This window comes from Ictalurus furcatus, chromosome 13 (genome assembly GCF_023375685.1).
Source record: "Ictalurus furcatus strain D&B chromosome 13, Billie_1.0, whole genome shotgun sequence".
Taxonomy (NCBI): Eukaryota; Metazoa; Chordata; class Actinopteri; order Siluriformes; family Ictaluridae; genus Ictalurus; species Ictalurus furcatus.
The window spans coordinates 9,510,425-9,532,063 of NC_071267.1; the positions used below are offsets into that span (position 1 = coordinate 9,510,425).

General features: G+C 40.8%; 1 protein-coding gene across 2 annotated transcripts; it reads left to right on the plus strand.

Annotated features, from left to right (window-relative positions):
• The first annotated feature begins 1,519 nt into the window (after positions 1-1,519).
• On the plus strand, positions 1,520-21,639 carry polr3e (polymerase (RNA) III (DNA directed) polypeptide E). Of its 2 annotated transcripts, none has more exons than XM_053640099.1 (21): positions 1,520-1,768; positions 4,637-4,746; positions 4,854-4,904; positions 5,024-5,101; positions 5,207-5,322; positions 5,427-5,509; positions 5,612-5,719; positions 6,640-6,689; positions 6,815-6,934; positions 7,547-7,632; positions 9,066-9,110; positions 9,198-9,289; positions 9,373-9,493; positions 9,679-9,760; positions 9,887-9,946; positions 10,859-11,016; positions 11,134-11,195; positions 11,324-11,808; positions 18,476-18,553; positions 18,742-18,867; positions 19,138-21,639. In XM_053640099.1, exons 2-21 carry the CDS (start codon positions 4,708-4,710, stop codon positions 19,192-19,194), a joined length of 2,097 nt encoding a protein of 698 aa, XP_053496074.1. In that variant the 5' UTR covers positions 1,520-1,768; positions 4,637-4,707; the 3' UTR covers positions 19,195-21,639. The 2 variants fall into 2 exon arrangements, with proteins under 2 accessions (XP_053496074.1, XP_053496075.1); XM_053640100.1 differs by having other exon boundaries at positions 1,700-1,768; positions 4,640-4,746.

The window sequence follows — 21,639 nt, forward strand, 5'->3', positions numbered from 1 at the left end:
CATTCATTCATTGTTACTCATGAGCGAAGAGTAGAATAAAGCTAGTGGCAGTAGAGCTTTGGGAGCTTTGGGCCCAGATTTATTGTATTTGTAGCTGAACGTGTCCTGAAGCTGTGTGCCAAATTTCACATCTTTTTACCACATGGTTCTATGGGCTGCCCTAGACACCCCAGCCAAAATAATACAGCCCCAATTCCGAAAAAGTTGGGACAGCATGGAAAATGCTAATAAAAAGAAAGAAGAGTGATTTGTGAATGTACTTTGACTTGTATTTAAACAAAACAACAAACCGATATCCTCTAATAATACTGTATTTACAGAAATGTAAATCTCAATAGAATTGAACTCTCTGTTTCACTCCGTTCCGCTCACCTCATGTGCGTTTTCCCTCCAGACAGGTGTGTGATGTGAAGAGCCTTTACAGGGATTCGGTGCTCCTTACATTGTGCTGTGCAGAAATCACATCCATTATTCAAAACGTCTTTAGTTCAAATGAATTCATTAAATATGCCTATGGTCATAAATAATGAAATGAGTAAATGTAGCTAAAAAAATATATGTACAATCTAAAAATGTTCAATAATTGAATTAATAAATAACACAGGATTTATTATAATAAAATATTATATTATAAAATATTTTTTATTTCATAATGCCCTTTTTCATTATTCATTAAACAGAGCTTGATCATGTGGAATGTCATGACGAACACACTTTTAAAAGAATTGAAATAACAGCAGCTACAAAAAAATATTAATGTCTACATTTGGGATTTACTTCCATAACAGTTTTATCCATGACACTAGTAAATTAAAGCAACATGATGATGATGATGATGGCATTAGACACCCAGAAATAGCTATCAAATGTTGCTGTGTTGGTACTATATCAAGGGTGCACATGATGTACCTTTATATATATATATATATATATATATATATATATATATATATATATATATATATATATATATAATTTCATTAATAGGACATCTATTTTTTGAAGAAAACCATTCAATCCAGTACGGGTCATTTTGACCCCCTTTATGCATTTGTGAAGGTTTTTTTTGGTTCATGCATTGTAGGGTTAAATATCAAAAATCTAAAAGGCGTGTCTCATACCTGACACCTAGATGAACACTTTCCAGTTGGTTATATGACTGTAAGTCATTCCCTTCAAATGCTATTGAAGTTAGAAACGTGTATAACAATGTCCTATGTAACTTTAGAGACGGTCCCTTAATTTCCACATATCTACGAATATCGACCGTCCAACGACAAGCCAGTGACAATTCCAGTGATCTATTATATTGCTACAGGTGGTATTTGTGAATAGGTTTTATTCATATCACAGTGTTCATTTGGGTGTTTTACAGATGAACAGTGTCATAATCAGAGCTGTGGTGTTATTTTTAATGACAGGAGAAACAACACCACATAACATCAATATACAGTAAGTATGAGGAAAATAAAGAGTTACATCACTGGTATGATGATAACTTTTGATCTGTTTGGACAGGAAAGTCGAGAGTGTGTGTGTGTGTGTGTGTGTGGACACTAAGTGCACTCCACCGCGCTGCATTGTGGGTAGAAAAAGCAGTCCGCTTTAGGCTCTGCTCCTCCCCACGTGTCTGTAGGAAGAGCCGGATTCAGAAACATGGTATCCGACACAGTCCTCCACTGCCAGCAATGAAGTTAACGGACGAGGACAGTGGAGAAAGTTGACGCACTGCGACAGAGAAGAGTCAAGTCTGTCTTAAACACCTCAGGTCTGAATGTGGACTTTTAACTGTTATCTAATAGAACCAGGATAGTAATGTCGGCCTGAAAACGTGCTGAGGCTTGCTTAGCTATCACGTCATGTAGCTAGCTAGCTAGCTAACTAGCTAACTTCCATACATAAGCTGGAAACGTTTGTAGCACATAGCATGTAGTGTTCTCATTCATGATAATGGTCCAACGCGGATGTTCTCAGGGTTTTATCTGGACCACCAGGAGGATTATCCTGAGGATCTTCACTCATAAGTAGTGGATTGAACAGCTTTAACACTGATATATGCGCGACTGTTTATAAAGCAGCACTGAGATTTCAGTAAGACTTCTTCTTGGATAAAAAAAATAAATAAATAAATACTAGTAAATAAACCCTGAAATGCAGGAGGATTTTGAGCAGGTTAAGTGATCTAGAGAAGAAAGAAGAATAAAAGACACGGCTAGATGAAGTGAAGACAGTATTAGTGTGGTTTGTTAGCAGCCAGCTAGCTGTACAGTAGGCTTTACAAATCCTTTCGGGATGTTTATATTGACAGAGTTGTCTGACTTTGGCCTGATCCTGTTGTGTTTTGATCTTTTTTTCCTATACTCTAAAAAGAAAGAGCAGTCTGTAGTGAAGGTGCTCAGGCCGATGTGCTAGCATTGGTGGTGTTTCATCCCAAAACAGCTGCGTTTAGGGTTTTAAAAGCTACACTTTATGACTCCAGCGGTTTATTCTATCTAGAACTGTAGTTTCACATTATAAACGGATCAATTTGGCTTTAAGATACATTGCTGGTGTTGTAACGGAATGACAGTCACACTGATGACGTCATGGTTGCATCAGCTATATTAAAGTGGCTTCCATCCATCTATCTATCTTCTGTAGCGGTTATCCTAGACAATCAGTACGTTTACATGGACAACAATAATCCGATGTTAACCCGATTTAGATGATACTCTGATTAAGAAACTAGCATGCAAACAGCGATTTCTGATTAACTTAATCCGACTAATGTCCTACTCGAAGTAAACACAAATTGAATTAAGACATGTGGGGTACTCCTGTTTTAGTCGCATTATCGACGTGCATTATAGACTACGTTTACATGGACAGCAGTAATCTAATTATCGACCTTATTCTGAATAAGACAATATTGTGATGAAGGTGTTTACATGAGTCACTTTCGAATACTCCTTTCACGTTCAGGTTTTACATGTTATAGAACATAGATCGATTAACAGCACACGTCATTATGTCTCCGCGCCACGCCGTCCGACGTTCCCTCCAGAATTTCACATATCGACATACAGTTGGTCTTCGTTATGGTACCGTATACAGTTCTGGGTGTTTTTATTTTTTATTTTTACGAAAGCTTCAAGTGCAGTTAATTATTTGTCGTGCTGTACGTGCAAATAGACGACTGCTTGAAGCCATGGGCTGCGTCCCAAACCATATACTTGCACGTATTTCAGCTACTATATAGACAGTATCTCGTCTATTATATAGGAGGTAAGTACGCGGTTTGGGACGCAGCCGTGCTCTCTTGTTTGCCGTCAAACGATTGAGCACTGCCGCGTGTGTACATGTCCTGTCGCAAAATGCGGTGAAAACTCACACGACGTTAATAATGTGATTAAGGTGTGTATGTGATTGTGCCCTGCGATGGATTAGTACCCTAGGTTCCCCACGACCCTGAAGGATAAGCGGTGTAGAAGATGGATGGACTATTTATTTATTTATTTATTTATTTTTACAGCTTTGTGTTCTCCCAGTGTCCACAAGGGTTTCCTCGAGGTTCTCTGGTTTCCTCCCACCAACTTAAAACATGGTAGTTAATTAACTGGCTACTCTAAAGTGTTAATCTAGTGTGTGTATATGCGCATGGCACCCTGAGATGGACCAGTGTATCATCCAGGTTGTATTCCCAGCTCACGGCCGGTGTTCCTGGGATAGGCTCTGGATCCACTGCAGCCTTGATCAGGATACAGTATTACCGAAGAAGGATGAATGAGTAGTAGCTTAGTGTTAGGGATGTGTCCCTGCTGGCCTAATCGCTGGACCCATGTTAGATATGACACTTTCCAGTTTGGTTCTCTGACATGATTTGTGCCGTGAAGATGTGTGACGTTGACTGACGTGGCACAGATCTTGCACGTGAATGCAAGACAGCAGTTCTGTGTTCAGTTCTGTTGAAAGTGCCTTGAAACGCGCAGCGTTATTCACCGTGTTGACGTATTTTCCACTGAAACAGTAAGTCAGGGCTTTTAAAATAGCCAGGTGAGGTTTTTTTTATCTTACCTCACAGCTGAGTTAAGCCGTATTTAACAGTTAGTACCATGGATTTTTATCATGTCGGGGGCAGGACACTTCACACTTTAGAGAGCATTTGATTGGACGGAAAATCTGACGAGAAGCTGAAGTGCAGAGTGATGTCATCAAAACTGTTGATCCGTATTAGTGGTAGAGAGAGAGAGACTGTAAATTTTGAATGCGTACATCTTGTAAACGCGAATTTCGTCCTTGTTTTGGAGCGCACTAGCTTATAGATAACCTTAAGGCTGACGTATTCATACTAAAAGCCACAAAACGTCCATTTTGCTATCATAGGGACTCGAAAGCGAAAGAATAAAAGACCTTTCCGAGCGTACTGTTGTGTAGTTGACTGTAGATTTGGCTTCTTTTCGAAAATATTTTCGAGCCCATGTTCCCGAGCACACGCACCGTATGATTTACACCAAAGTGTAGTCTTGGAAAATTAAAGTGTCAATGTTCACTCATTCGAAATACTCTCTACAGTGAACAATAACTGCTTTTTCATAGGGACTACATTGCGATAATCAGAATGACACAGCGGTGCTAACGTCTGCCGTTTTGTCTACAGAAGTTGTTGCATGCTGTGCTGCGAGCGCTCCAGCGTTTCTGTGCTGCAACTTTCCTCCTCGTCCCTCCACGATGGCCAGCGGAGAGGAGGATGACCCCATTATACAAGAGGTCTGTTTCTGACCCGTCGTTTTTCTACAGAGAATGACAGCGGTGTTATTAAACTCGCCACAAACACTAACCACCGATTCCATTTGCTTTGTCCTCCTTTCTTGAAGATTGATGTGTACCTTGCCAAAAGTCTTTCAGACAAGCTGTATTTGTTCCAGGTAGGAATAGCAGTTAACATCCACTACGTCTAAGGCTTATTGTGTGTTTTTGTGGTGGGTTTTTTTTACGGTGTAAGGTTACTGTGGTTGTGCAATATCCCAAATGTCTCCTGTTACAGTATCCTGTGCGTCCTGCTAATATGAACTATGACGACATGACTCATTTAACAGCAAAAATTAAACCCAAGCAGCAAAAGGTAATGCTACTTTTGTAGTGTATTAGACACTTTTTTTTTTTTCCTCACCCCTTTATAAACTTCCTTTATCATGTGACGTGTTGTACGTCTTATTCATACGTTCAGGTTGAAATTGAGGTGGCGATTGACACCATGAGTCCGAACTACTGCCGCAGTAAAGGGGAGCAGATTGCGCTGAACGTGGACGGCACGTCACTGGAAGACTCCAGCACTTACTCCATGTTTGTAACTTATTTGATGCAAGATTTGTCCTTCGAGTTCTTTTTTTCCAAAGCCTTGAGTCCGTGTTTTTAAAAAAAAATATTTTTCTTCTCTTTTTCTAAAGTAAAATGATGGATAAGCAAACATTCTCATCGATTCAGGCAACAACAAATACCAGTCGCTATGCTGCTGCAGTGTTTCGTAAAGGTAAGGTACGGTGTGTGTGTGTGTGTGTCTCTGCTCTAATGCGTCTGTTACTGCTGAGTAGTGTGACATTTGTCTGACTGACTGACTGACTGTTGTTGGCAGGTGAGCTTCACCTCACGCCATTACAGGGCATTCTGCAGATGAGGCCCAGCTTTTCATATCTAGATAAAGCTGACAGTAAACACAAGGAAAGGGAGGCAGCCAATGAAGGTAAGTGAGAGCTTCGGGTTTTAATCTTCTATTTGTTTATCCTGTGAAGTGGGGACGATATGACATTGATATTGTTAGAAATTATGTAAGGAATAACACTGTGACAGGCCGTGCTGTTATACAAAAATAATATGTGGTTTATAGTTAGAGTTGTGGACTGTCTGAGAGACAACAGTCATTCTCTCTGTCTCTCTCTCTCACACTCTCTTTCTTTGTCACGCTCTCTTTCGCTGTCTGTCTGTCTCGCTCGCTGTCTGGCGCGCTCTGTCGCTCTGTCTGTCGGTCGCTCTGTCTGTCGGTCGCTCTGTCTGTCGGTCGCTCTGTCTGTCGGGCGCTCTGTCTGTCACTCTGTCTTTCTGGCGCTCTGTCGGTCTGCCTGTCTGGCGCGCTCTGTCCGTCTGTCTGGCGCGCTCTGTCAGTCTGTCTGTCTGACGCTCTGTCGGTCTGTCTGGCGCTCGGCCTGTCTGTCGGTCTGGCGCGCTCTGGATTCATCGGGAATCAAGATTCAAACGAAAGTTTTCTAATGTTTGAGTCATTAAAATTGTAAAATGTTAAACAAGTTTTTCCTCCTCTTCAGTGTTGCATAATTTTTGTAGGCAATATATAAACGCGTTATTAATGAAAATTTTAACAAAATGTTTTTTGTTTTTTTAAGTAAACTTGTATATTGTGATGATATATCGGTATTGTAGAAATGTCTTGACACATCGTGACACATTTTGGTCATATCACCCATCCCTACGTTGAACCAATATTCACTTGGACATAAATAAATATTGATGACGGCATTAGGAGGAAATCTGACGTTTTTAAAAAATGTTAAATCTTATAATTATATACATGCGCGTAATTTAAGATTTCTATACGTTTTTGTCACGTGTAAACCAGTATGATATTTTCCTGCAATTGTATCCTAATAGCTGGAGACTCTTCTCAGGATGAGGCGGAGGAAGATACCAAGCAGATCACCGTAAGAGCTTCAGCTAAATTAAATGAATTTAGTGCACGTCTGCGAACTGTACCTTTCTGATTGAGCTTTCCAGTGACGGTTTGTATCGTAGGTATCTCAGAAACCGTGCCTTTTCTTTGGTTAAGGTGAGGTTTTCCAGGCCGGAGTCCGAGCAGGCCCGTCAGCGGCGCATCCAGTCCTACGAGTTCCTGCAGAAAAAACAGGCTGAAGAACCGTGGGTTCATTTACACTACCACGGTTTAAAGGTAGGTGTGACCCAAATAAGTCGGCCTGTTTCCGAGTCGGAGTTTAAAGCGCGAGAGCCTAATCGGCTGTCATCATTGTTTATTATAGATTATACCCTAGTTACAGAAAATACTAGTTTCTAATTGGCTGGCAAGCGTGTCTGTAACTTTTCTTCAGTTTTAACGCTTTTGATGTAGGTTCTGAATTGTATCATAGTTCTAAATCAGTGCTCCTGGTCTTGTGTGTAATCTAAAGGTGTTGTAATCACGACTCTTCGACAAAACAATGGTATAGGCTAGGCCTGTATTTACGCTCTGACATTGCCTTTGCTGTTGTGGCGCTAAACTCAAATGAGGAAAGTGAATGAATTCTTCATGCACTATTATGCAAGGAAATGTACTGTAGAGACATAACCATACGTCATACGGTGGCATGCTATCAATATGCAGGGTGAAGGTTCTGTTTGATTTAAGTTAAATCTATACGACGTAGCTAATGGATACGTGACATAACGCTCACCAAAACATGGTGAAATCGGTTTACTAGATTAGATTAAGCTGTTCAGATTGCTGCTAGCTGGATAACTTTTGTTAGACTGCTGCTTTCTCTGATCTTGGTCATTCAACTTGTAGGATGGGCGCTCAGAGCACGAACGTCAGTATCTTTACTGCCAGGCCATGGATACCACCGAGAACACGGAGTTAGTGAAAACGCCAAGGTAAGTGTTCGAAGAACTCGCGATAGGGCAAAAATCCCCTTTGATTTATCATAATAAACAGACAGCAGTCCTGGACTCATGGATGTGTTGGAAGTTTTTTTATTTTTTTAAATACATTTTTTTATTATATAAAGTATAAGTTGCTGTGGTTTGTCACCTATATTTTGTTGCACTGGAAACCCATTCATCCTTCCATTTTCCATACCGCTTATCCTACGCAGCCTATCACAGGGTACTCGGGGCACAAGGCGGGGGACACCCTGGACCCAACCCATCGCAGGTCACAATCACACTCGCATTCACACAATTTGGAAATGCCAATCAGCCTACAACGCATGTCTTTGGACCGTGGGAGGAAACCAGAGTTCCTGGAGGAAACCTCCCCCAGAGAACATGCAAGCTCCATACACACAGGGCAGAGACGGGATTCGAATTTCCAACCCCGGAGGCGCGAGGCGAGCGTGCTAACCACTAAGCCTCCAAGCCCGGGAAGCCCTTTTAGAAATAAACCCCAGGACCTAAAGAAATTACTCTCAATTTTTAATCTAGACATGACCAAATAGTGTTTACCAGAGGCAGACTGGGCCATTCAAGACTAACCTATGCATTTTTACTGACTGGTGAAGACCATCAAGCACATTTTACTGAACTGTAAATCCTTTGGAATTAAGAGCCAGCATTTTCATTCAGAGACCTGTTTAATAGATATATTTTTTTAAAAGTACCATCTGAACAGATTTGACAGTTTTTATCTTGTATAAATTTTAAGTGTCTTATTTAATATCATAAATACTTATGGATGTACCTTTTCTTTGCCATGTGAACAGTCTGGTTGCTGACATGGTGTTAAAACTACATACATAAATATCTGGAAGCCCTTTCGATTAAAAAAAAGAGAGATGCCTGATTAAACGGGCCGTTTAAATGGCTGCTACAGGCTGTCTAAAAGCCTTACTCTATATACCACAGTGTCACCGTTGTAGTTTGATTTAAATATGTAGCGGATACACTCGTGAGCTTATCAGCATGTGTGATGAAAGCATAAAATGCAGGAAATTAAATATCCCCCCCCCCCCCAAAAAAAAAAAAAAAAATAATAAAATAATAATACCAACTCGCCCTTGTCATAATTTACAGCCGTCCGGACGCAAGAGTTTTATCATAGAGGAGACATCTTGTTGCGGATGCCCACCTGACCTCGAATATTAAGGGAATATTTTTGGAAAGCGTTCTATATTTTCATATCTATTATAAAATTGTTGGCAGGGAGAATGGATGTTTTTGATTCCTGTTTATTTTCCAGGAAACACCCTAAGTAGAATTAATTTTGGGATTAAAAGCATCCTGTAAAGTTGTCATCATACAGTATAAAGGCAAGCATCATATATATAGTTGGTTGGATTGCGAAGCTAATCAGGCTTTTCTTTTACCAGTGAGTATCTGGCCATGCTTATGCCTCCACTGACGGAAGAAAAAGTGTAAGTAAAAATCCCTCCGTCCCTAAATTTCCTTCAGGTTCTCTCAGTAATTTTTTAAAAAGCTTGTAAAAATGTTGCGTCTTTTAGGGTTAAGCCAATGGGACCTAGTAATGTGCTTTCTATGGCCCAACTACGTACATTGCCACTTGGAGATCAGGTGAAGACCTTGATGAAGAACGGTACGTTTAGTACATATTCTATTTCAATCCGTCAAGACCTTTCGTATTGCAAGATTTGATATTTATTCGATTATCTGCTTCAGTCAAGGTCATGCCGTTTGCCAATCTGATGGGGCTGCTTGCTTCGGGCACAGACTCCACTGCAGTACTGCGCTGCATACAGCAGGTGGCGATGCTCGTCCAGGGAAACTGGGTTGTCAAGAGGTGCGTGTTGTCTTTGTCCTAAATATAATAAATCGCTCGGTATAATAAAGTAATTGATGTTAAAATAAATCTACGCACCTCTATTTGCCGACTATTTGTTTAATAAGGTGTTAAGTAGACGCGTGTATCACGCTGATGTACGACGGCTTGTTTAATAGCGATTCCTGTGAATGATTGTTTTTCAGCGACGTTCTGTATCCCAAGTCCACCTGCAGTCCGCACAGCGGCGTGCCTGCAGAGGTGCTCTGTAGGGGCCGCGACTTTGTGGTGAGTTCGCGCAAAACACAAAATCGCTACGCTACACCGTGAAACTGATTTGACTCGCTTTTATCCGATTACATACGGTGCAATCGCATAAATAAAAGTCTGTTTGCACTGATTTTTTTTTTGTAGATGTGGAGATTCACAAACGAGCGGTCGCTCATGAGAAAAGAGGTCGCTGCTCTCACAAAGGTAGGTCGGATGATGTTCGGCATGGAGCTCGGCTCAGTGTTGTTAGGGCTTGTTGGGCTTTAAGTTGAAACGGTTTATATGTTGTCCATATTTCGTGTCGGATATAAAATGTATTTGAGAAATAAAGGAGGCTGAGTGGGTGGTAGGCATGCGTGATGATGTTTTCCCGGCTCAAAATTTATTATAAAAACAAACCAAAATCACATTTACGTTACATTACATATATTAATTTATTAGTAGACGCTTTTATCCAAAGCGACTTACAGATGAGGAAATACAAGCAAAGTGGAGAACAATACAAGTAGTGCTACCATACAAGATCTTTCAATTGAGTTCTAGAGAAGCAAAGTGTGCAGAGTAGATGTGTAAGTGCCAGAGAAAGGGTTATTTATTTATTTATTTATTTATTTATTTATTTATTTATTTAAGTATAATGTGGGGGTTGTTGGCGTTTTGCCGGGGGGGGACAAAAATTAAAAACTTTATAATAACCTAGTTGCGTAAGTGTGCACACCCCTAAACTAATACTTTTGTTGAAGCACTCCGTCTTGACCGGATTTTTGTAGCTATTCATGATTCCCTCCACCTTAATAAAACCCGGTGTTCTGGCTGAAGAAAAGCAGGCCTAAAGCATGATGCTGCCACCGCCATGCTTCACCGTGGGTGTTGTGTTCTTTTGATGATGTGCTTTTATTGCCCCAAACATACCTTTTGAAATTATTGAATTAATTATACCTTTTTTTTGTGGACCATGGCTTCGGTGTAGGATGAAACCTAGAAGATTCTACAGAAACAGCTGGTCTTTATTTGGGGGTTAATCAGAATCAGAATCATTTCGCTGATGACAGCTGTATGATAAATACTTTTGAATATGAGTTTGAATGGGCCTCATGGTTTTTATGGTGCTTTCAGCTGCCTCCTGAGGACGTCAAGGACTTTTTGGAACAGATGGCTGTTCCCAGAGCAAACAGAGGCTGGGAGTTCCTGCTGCCTACAGACCACGATTTTGTCAAGAAGCATCCTGACGTGGCTCAGAGACAGCACATGCTGTGGCTGGGCATCCAGAACAAGTAAAATGAATTGCGAAACTATTGCTTGTTGACGAGTTAATGGGTTTATGGTGCGTACGGAACGAGCGATGCTTCTCATTTGGTGTAACGAGTGTATTCACGTTTGTGATTTTGCAGGTTAGAAAAAGTTTTCAACTTCTCAAAGGAGGACTTCCTGCACAAGAAGGATGCGCAAATGGGTATTTATCTGAACTCTGTAAACTATCTTTCTTGTCTTTCAGTGCTGCGTTCTTGTAGACCTTTTGTCTTTGCTCGATCTGTCTTACGAACGAGTGCATATATATATATTTGTGTGTGTGTGTTACAGACTCGGTTCATGTTAGCGGTGAGCAGCGTCTCAAGGCAGCTCGAGAGAATGCACGGGAGCGTCATACCTCTCTGCAGAAAGAATTGGACGCCCGAAGACTGAAAGCAGCCTCCATGTCTTCTGGCTCCGGTGGAACTAATACAACGGTGCAGATTAAAGAAGAACCCATGAGCGACTCTGAGGAGCCTATGGACACGTCCAGTTCAGTTCCAAACGGTTCGGTCAACGGTTATCCCTCATCAGACTCCCCTAACACGGACCTCCACAGTGAGTACGGGGCAGCGCAGTCCCCTACCCCGGAGCTCCAAGACTTTGTACGGAGCACTTTCCGGAAACACTTTGTGCTGTGCCTCAGCGAGGTCAAACGCCTGTTCAACCTGCACCTGGCCAGCCTTCCTACAGGACACAGCCGGTTCGGCCACGTCACAGACCGCATGCTCCAGGACACGATCCTCCACAGCCACTGCAAACAGATCCTAGTGCCTGTGAGTACATTTCAAGACCTGATGCTCCTTTCAAAACGTCACTGTGCCTTTCAAAGGCAGCGTCAATCAGTACTAGGACTGCACGATTATTGCCATAGTGATAATTCCGATTATTTTGATCAATATTGAGATCACGATTATTAATTGATTTTAGGGACAACATATTTTTATGAGGGTTAGCAGAGAGGGTTAAGGGCCTTGCTCAAGGGCCCAACAGTGGCAGCTTGGCAGTGCTGAGGCTTGAACCCCCGACCTTCTGATCAGTAACCCAGAGCCTTAACCTGCCAAGCTTCCACTGCCCCTTCGATTGGTGCGGAATTATTTAATAAAGAAGTCTGAATTAAACCCACCTTGTAGCGTTAACATTGTTATTAATTTCCTCCGCCCGACGCCGCTGTGACTACACGAGCATGTCACAGTCGCAGGTTCAGGTCATTTTGCAGGATTAATAAAAGATGGCGGTTTGAGAGGCGGTTTGTTGAGAGAAACAGATGATTACAATGTTACTTTTTTCATCATAATGGCTTCTTTGCAGTATTTACACACTTGTTCGGTTGACTGAGGTGATGAAAAGCAGTGTGAAAGTAACTGTTGCCCGGTGTAGATGCATTTTGGACTTCCTGTAGTTTTTATTCCGATTGTGTTATACAACTCCGAACAGATCACTCGCACCGGTGCTCCTAAATATTTATTCACAGTCGCACAACGTACTTTTCAGTCGCAAATGCGAGTAAAATGGTCTCACTGTAGAGCCCTGAGTTTATCTGCAAAGTTTTTTCCTGTTCGGCGTGATGACGTTTAATGTCCCCGACAACCTCTGTAGTTCCATTTGGCATCATGTTAACGTCATGATTTCCCCTCGCGCAAAGCGCTGGAACACGAAGCGAAGCTGGCAGATCGAGCGCTAAAATGCTCTCGTTTCTGGGTTTTGGCACTACAAATTCCCTGCGCCGCTCTATGGTGATTGGCTGTAAGTTTAGGAAGCGCTTGTTTTGATCTGCAGCGGAGGACGAACTTTAAACGTCAATATCGCAGCCGATCATGTTGATTTAATCGTGGGCAGTCAGAATCGTAATCCCGATCGATATTCGATTAATTGTGCAGCCCTAATCAGTACGTTTACATGGACAACAATAATCCAATATTAACCCGATTAAGACAATACTCTGATTTAAGAAACTACCGTGTAAACAGCAGTTTTTGATTACTTTGAGGATGACTTTAGTGTGATTAAGGTAAACATAAATGGAATTAAGACGTGTGGAGTATTCCTGTTTTAGTCGCATTATCGAGGTGTATTACAGACATGTAAACACCTTAATCACACTATTAACATCGTGTGAGAGTTTTCACCGCATTTTGCGACAGGACACGATCACACACGGCAGCGCTCAACCGTTTTACGGCAAACGAGAGCACGGCTGCGTCCCAAACCGCGTACTTACTTACTATATAGTAGAAGGAATGCATGTATTTCTATATACTATATAGTAGGTAAGTACGCGGTTTGGGACGCAGCCCACGGCTTCAAGCAGTCGTCTATTTGCACGTGCATCATGAAAAATAATTAACTGAACTTGAAGCTTTCGCCAAATTAAAAATAAAAACACCCAAAACGGTATACGGTCCCATAACGAAGACCAACTGTACGTCGATACGTGAAATTCTGGAGGGAACGTCGGATGGCGTGGCGTGGTGACGTAATGACATGAGCCGTTAATCGAGCTATGTTCTATAACATGTAAAACGGGTACATGAAAGGAGTATTCTAAAAGCGACTCATGTAAACACCTTAATCACAATATTGTCTTATTAAGAATAAGGTCCATAATTAGATTAATGCTGTCCATGTAAACGTAGTCAATGTCGAGCAAAACAGAGGTCAATACTTTCCTGTGAATTCCTACAAGCGTATCTTTTGTTGTGTTTGTTTTGGTGATGTTTCTTCTGAGTGTTTTTGTTGCTTCAGCAGTACAAGCACAGTTATTTGAAACGATCCTGATTCCTTTTGCTTGATTTCTAGAATTATAGTCATGTGTTTCCAGTTAAATAAATGTAGTAGGTCAAGCAGAACAGTTTAGGAAGCATGAAGCCTTTCTTTTTATTCATCATCTTGTGATTTATGAATTTAGATCCACCGGCAGAGCAACAATAACAAACTCGGGGAAATAAACATGCGACATTTTTGCTATTGTTAATCCTTGCACGTTAATTACTCTGAGCGATTGGTCGCTAGCTAATCGTTTCCAGTTGTACAGATGCGGTACATTTTGTCTTGCTTATAAGACGGATTCTGAACGAAATAGTTAGTGACTGTTTTGTCTCACTAGATTGTATTTCTCGAGCGTTTCCTTCTTCTTTTTTTAAGTCGCTTAAGCAACAGTCTGCTTTAAACACGCAACAGTTTGAAGAGTCGGAGTGCCACCGATAGATAAAGGTAATTCGATACAATGATACTCTGCAACACTTTGAACGTGCTTTTAGAGACACACTTCTCATCCATGTTCTGTTGAGGAGCGTTGCGCAACCCGCTGTCCTCTTTAAGGAAGCTGAAAACAGAAGAAAAATATTTCAGTAAGGTGAGAGAGAGAGAGAGAAACTCGCTAAGAGTATCATCCATCAGTAGATGATACTCTTGCATGAAACTAGCCAGTATGAAACTCTTCCAGTAATGTGTTTGTATGAAGACTTTTACATAGACTGTATTGTGGTTCACCTAATTTGCATAACTTAGACTGGGGAGCTCAACTAATCAGGGCTGTGGAATAACAGTGAGGCAGACAGTAAAGAAAGATGTAGATTAGAGAAGAGCGTGAGGCATACATGTTTTAATTCTACGTTTGCCCACTATTTAAGAAATTCCTCCAGCAGGATTTTTGTTGTCTTTTAAGCGAAATAAAACGCAAATAAAATTCTGGAGCCGCTCTCACTCGGCTAGGTCAGAGTCAGATAAGTGTGTTCAGACGCTAGCGAGGCCCGAGTTGAACATGGCGGGAATAAACCCTCCATCGCATCCTCCATCCATCATTAACTACAACTATAAGGAATTTCCTTATACACAAGTCCACAGAAGTGCATTGTAAGAACTGGTACATGTATAAGTAGTGTACTATCATACACCAGATTTATTATTTTGCATGTTTCTTGTACCAGTTTATTACTTTTGATGTGTAGCTTTAAAAAAAAAAAAAAGAAAGAAAGCACTGAAGCTGGAAATGGAAATTGATGACCTGTGTGTAGCCGTTTAACTCGTTCTTTGCTGCACAAATAAAACAGCCTAAAAATAGTAATGTCTAGAATCAGTTTTGATTTTTATATTTCTTACCTCTGGACCTTGAAATGATCTAAATAGCTTCCTCTAAACTTGGTTTGTAGCCTAGTGAGGGTTATATCATGGTAACGTTGTGTAATGGGACACAGAGTCACAGAGTCAGCCTGGATACACTCAGTCCTGGGTGTGGATTTGTTGGCAAGTTGTGCTGCGCTGTTTGCTGGAGTATTTTTGATGTTTTGTGTTTAGTATTTTCATTGTATCTAGTAGACCAGTGGTCCTCAACTAGGGGGGGGTCGGAGAGATCGGAAGTGGGGCGCAGGTTGTTTTCAAGAAAGAAAAAAAAAAGACAGACAGGGCATCATTTGTGTACTCGGTGTATTTTTATTGCTTTTCAAATAGAATGTGTATAAATGAAAAACCCCGCGTTCCCTCTCCTTCTGTATTTTCTTGTTGCTGGGGAGAGGCGGAGCTTATCCTGCCTTTTATCTAGCTGTCAGTGCAGACCAGTGCTGCCAACTTAACCACTTTTCAGACCCCTTTAGGAACTTTTTTTTGGGGAAAAAAAAAGCACCTAGCGACAAATCTAGCGACTTTTTGGACAAACCTTAGCAACTTTCCAAATGTCGCCAGTACTGTCCTGCAAGCACGAGGTCTTGCTTTCCCGCTGCACTCTCACCTCTCTCTGCGTCTGCGCTGTTCAGTGAAAGGCTGAGAGCCGGAGATTTAACAACGTCATGGATAACGAGACGCGCCCTTCGTCCCAATTTACATCCTTCATATACGAATGTTTTTAGAACTCAAGATGAATGAAAAGCAACATGTTTTACATGTAAAATAGGCCACGTTATTACAGTCTAGTTCTCTTGTTCAAAGTAGTCATAGTGTTCAGAAACGTTTTTCATCATTCGTGTTCCAGACCTGTCCGTTATATAGTTTTATAAAAGTTATTTTAAAAAAAGATCAGTAAAAGTTATGAAGTGTCATTTTAAAAAAGTACAAAACCAAAAAAAATCTATCTATCAAAAACAGATTATAGATTAGGACAGGATATATATATATAGATAGATTTTATATAGAATAGATCATTATACCTGGTCTCCTCCAATATGTGTGGGGTGGGGGGGCGTGCCACATGATAGAGGAGGCTTGGGAGGGCTTTAGTTACAAAAGGTTGACACCTGTTGTCTTTGGTTGTCCACATTGTGTAGCCTAATCCAGGTTTGTGTTTTAGGCATCATCCTTTGCTTTGGGTTTTGGGTGTGCAGGGGAGGGCAGGAAGACTTGAGTTATACTTACTATTAATGGAGACAAAGCTCATTACCAGTCAAGTTGAAGCTAATGCCTTTGGGAGTGGAGCAGAGTCTCCTGTCTGTGTGTGTTCATGGACTTTACTGTAATCCTCAAGCTCATACTTGCTCGTTTGACGTGGTGTGTGTGTGTGTTGATCAGTTTAAGGTGCTTTTGGGATGCGGCAGTCTGATTACATCCCAAAAGCATACGGCTTATCTCGGCTTATTCCGAGATACAAACCTCAACGCAGAAGGCCTGAGCTAGAATGCACTTTTCTGTGTTTTATATTTTCAGTGTCACTGTGTTGTCTTGTTTGGCCTGGATTTAAAAAAAAAAAAAAAAAAAAATAGATTAATATCACTGAATTAGACTTGTATGTTGTGTATTATATAAATTATCTCCAGGGTAACTGGAGAAACCTTATCGGATCCTGAGCTTGGGTTACTGTCTTTGTGAAGCTATTTCTCATATCTCTTTCTCATATCTCACATTCCTCTTTCCCTCTCATCTCTCTCTCTCTCCTTCCTGCTCTCTCACCAGATGTTCTCTCATCTCTTTCTCTCATATCTCTCTCTCTCTCCTGCTCTAACTTCTCTCACCACTCTTTCTCTCGTATCTCTCTTTCTCCTGCTCTACTGTAACTTATCTCTCTCTCTCCCATAGTGTTCTCACATCTCTTTCTCTCACATCTCTTTCTCCTGCTCTAACTTCTCTCACATCTCTTTCTCTCGTATCTCTCTTTCGCCTGCTCTACTGTAACTTATCTCTCTCTCTCCCATAGTGTTCTCTCATCTCTCTCTCTCCCATAGTGTTCTCTCATCTCTTTCTCTCACATCTCTTTCTCCTGCTCTAACTTCTCTCACATCTCTTTCTCTCGTATCTCTCTTTCGCCTGCTCTACTGTAACTTATCTCTCTCTCTCCCTCTCTCATATCTTTCTCACTCTCATATCTCTCACCTTCTCTACTGTAACTTATCTCTCTCTCCCTCTCTCATTGCTTTCTCTCTCTCTCATATCTCTTTCTCTCTCTGAAATCCTTCTCACGCTATCTCTCATCTCTCTCCTGCTCTACTGTAACTTATCTCTCTCTCCCTCTCCCATAGCATTCTCTCATCTCTTTCTCTCTCATATCTTTCTCATCTCTCTCTCTCATCTCTCTCTTCTGCTCTAACTTATCTCTCTGACCTCTCTTTTTCTCGTATCTCTCTCTCCTGCTCTACTGTAACTTATCTCTCCCTCTCCCATAGCATACTCTCATCTCTTTCTCTCTGATGTATCTCTCTCTCCTGCTCTAACTTATCTCTCTCTCATCTCTTTCTCTCGCCCTCACATCTTTCTCTCAGATCTCTTTCCCTCTCATCTCTCTCTCTACTGTAACTTATCTCTTTCTCTCTCTCTCATATCTCATCTTTCTCACTCTCATATCTCTCTCCTGCTCTACTGTCACTCCTCTCTCTCCTCTGCTCTAACTTCTCTCATATCGCTCATCTTTCTCTCTGTCTAATCTCATATCTTTCTCTCTCATCTCTCATCATTTTCTCTCGTATCTCTCACATCCTTTGTCTCTCTCAGGTTTTTTTCACACTCGTATCACGTTCTCTTACATATGTTTCTCTGTAATATATCATCGCTTTCTCTCATATTTCTCTTATACCCATCTCTCTAATCTCATCTCTTTCTTTCTCTCATATCTTTTTCTTGTGCTTGTATCACTTTCTTATATATCTCTCTCTTTCTCTTGACTCTCTTAGATCTCTCTTGTATCTCTTTCTCTGTGTCTTTCTGATACTTGTGTCACTTTCTCTTATATCTCTCATATCGCTCTCTGTCTCGCTCATTTCTTTTTCTCTTGTATATCTTTCTCTCATCTCTCTATCTCCTGTTTCTCTTTCATACCTCTTTCTCATATCTCTCATCTCTTTCTGCCATAGAGCTCATATTTCTTTCTTGTATCTTTTTCATATCTCTTTCCTTTATTGTTTTCTAGCCATTTAATTTACTAGCAAGCTTGTCTGTCATGTTTTTGTCCTATCTATATAAAGTTGTTTGTTTTGGGTTTTGTTTTTTTTTCTTTCTTTAAAATGTCGATTTCTTTCTCTCCAGTTTCCCCCTCAGAGCAGTGCTAGTGCAGACGAACAGAAAGTCTTTGGCTTATGGGAGAATGGTGAAACGTTTGATAAGGTAACACTCTGCAGCACTGTTGTTTTTTCTTTTCTTTTCTTCTCCACTTTGCCATTATTTGCCATTGTGGCTATTTGTGTAACCTGCTACTTAGCACAATGATAATGACTTCTTTTTTTTTTTTGGTCACTGATTTTGTTTACTTCTGCTTTTGATCTGAAATTCCTACTCGTGTTTGTCCCATCTAGCACCGCCAAGTTCTGTTTGAGATCTTTATGAAGAACTATCGCGTAAGGAGAAACATTATTCAGACCCGACTCACACAGGAGCTCGGTGATGCTGTCACCAAGGCTGACGTGGACAGGCTGCTCAAGGTATCAAATGAACATTAGACAAACCCAAACCCCCCGCCCCACATGCCCCTACACCCATTTGTAAATTGACTGTGTGTGTGTATGTATGTATGTGTGTGTGTGTGTGTGTGTGTGTGTGTGTGTGTGTGTGTGTATATATATATATATATATATATATATATATATATATATATATATATATATATATATATATATATATATATATAAAATATGTGTGAGTGTGTGTGTATATAAGCTGAATTATCAAATGCATTCATTATTTTGCTCTAGGAATGTTGCATCAGCCTAGGGGGAATGTGGTACCTGAAGGGCACTGTGCAGTCGTGACAGTAGGAGGAGGAGCCCTAGGGATCCTGTCAATCAAAAAAAAACAAAAACTTCTGAGTTTTTCTCTGTAAGGGGGAGATGGAGCCGACACACAAATCAGTCACTGCCCCCCAGCTAGAGAGGACTGGCTTTGGAGGACAAAAAGCCCCTCCCCCCATCGCTGCTCCAGGACATTGCTTTTGTTTACCTTCATGGACACGTAGCTGAGCGTAGCCAAAATCAGAGCTTGTGGAAACTTGCAGGACACCTCACCATTTCATACAAAAGGGCTTGAGATCCCCCGGATCCTACACAGCGTCTAGTTAAAGAAGTACTGGAAGGAAAGAGATGTATATGCAAAGCTTACTTTGAAAATTTGTCGTTTCATGATTTACCGTTCACACTTTTCTTATCTTGCATTTACGCATTAGTATTAAAGAAGACTGGATGGTAATTTTCTCGTGTGTGGCTTTTCCAAGAGATGTGCCCTTATTATATTGGCCTTTTCATAGGACCTGAATGAGAGGTTTTAAGTTTTTGTCCCCTGCCAAATCATTTTACAATCAGAACTTGTGTTGGGGTTTTTTTTTTTTTTGTTGTTTTTTTTTTTTTCCCTCTAACATCTGTAGAGCACAGGATCTAGTGGTTTCCTTTCCTTTATCGTATTAATTTGCCTGAAAAGGAAAGTTAAAATAACACTATGCACTATCGTGCCATAGTGTCCCTTCCTTCAATGTAACAGCTACACCAAAGCTCTGATGTGCTGGGAAACGGTCCTCATGTTTTAATAGCCATGGAAGGTGGATGGAGATTCATTTCCTTTTATGTTATAAAAAAAAAAAAATGAAGTGCAGAAAAAGCCTGGAATATGCTGTGGTGTCAGTGATAAACATTTAACTACAGTAGATGTCCTTGAAAGCATGTATGGAAAGGAAATGTGAACTCACCACGTGCATCGTCCTGTTGTGGCCTTCCGGACTGTAGTTCTTAAATATAATTGAGGCTGCTGGATGTTGTTCTAGTTGGTTTAAAACTGATGAGTTGGCAAACATCATACATTTCATTTCAAATCGTTGCTTTATTTAGATATGTGAGCTAATGCCCTGATTGATTTTCTTTTCTTTCTATTTTTTATTTTTTTGGTAATTTGTGTATGCAGTACTGACTCAAAGGTAAAATCTTTTCATCAGTGTGATCTTGTATGTCATTGGAGGGCCTGTGGATGTCCCGGCAGTTAAGTGTGCTGCTTGATGACTGTATGAACTGCAAGTGTGGGTTTGGTTTTAGTGATGAAGCGAGTGTTCTACATGTTCTGATTTTTCATGTGAAAGTGCCTCTAATTTATTTTCAGGGGAAATATTACCTATATTTAAACGTACTCTTGTGGTTCATAGAACCTTTTGCTTTATATCCATTCTCATTTTTTTTTTCTTTTCTAACGTTATGATATGCCTGGATCCTGTTTAATTCATTTTAATCATTCCACATATTCATAAATAAATGGACACGTCACCAAATATCGAACGGGTTTGACCTAAAAATGCAAGTTGGCTGTTTTGTTGGAACATTATGCTCAATAAACACTGCAAAGAAAGAATTGTTTCCAGTGTGTCTTTGTAAGCTTTTTATGTTTCTGTAAATACAGACAGGTCCATCTGTCCATTTCTCATACTGCTTATCCAACACCGGCTCACATATCCAAGGGAACTCTGGGGTGGCACTATGGACAATTTGGAAATGCCAATCCGCCAACAACATGTTTTTGGACTGGGGGAGGAAACCGGAGGTGGGATTCGAACCCCCAGCCCCGGAAATTGCAAGGCAAACGTGCTAACCACGGACCACCACGGGGGCCTGCAGGGATCCCCGCAGACAGAAGAGCCACTACAAATCAGTACAAAGATCTTTTGATTAATCACCTTTATTCTGTGATGAATCATGTCTATCCTGATGGGAGTGGTCTCTTCCAGGATAACCCCACCCCCATCAGTAGTGCACGAAGCCTTGCTGAATGGTATGATGATGAAAATTATGTAAATCGTATGCTTATGGCCTTTACAGTCATCCGATCTCATCCCAACTAACCACCTATAGGAGATTTTGGAGTGTCATGTTATAGCACTCTCCATTATCAAAACACCCAACTGAGGGAATATCGTTACGAAGAATAGTGTTCATTTGTCCAGTACAGTTCCTGAAACCTGAATCTGTGCCTTAAAGCTGTTCTAAGACACTTTATGTTCTCCTTTAATGTGTTACCTGTCTGTATATACACTATATGGTAAGTATAGTGTATATACTATATACCAAATATATGTGGACACCCCTCGTAATGATTGTGTTTCCGTGTTTCAGACACGCCCATTGCTATCAGGTGCATAAAATCAAGCACATAGCCATGCAATCTCCACAGATACTAGCCGTAGAATGGGTCGTAACAAAGGGCTCAGTAACTTTAAACGTCAC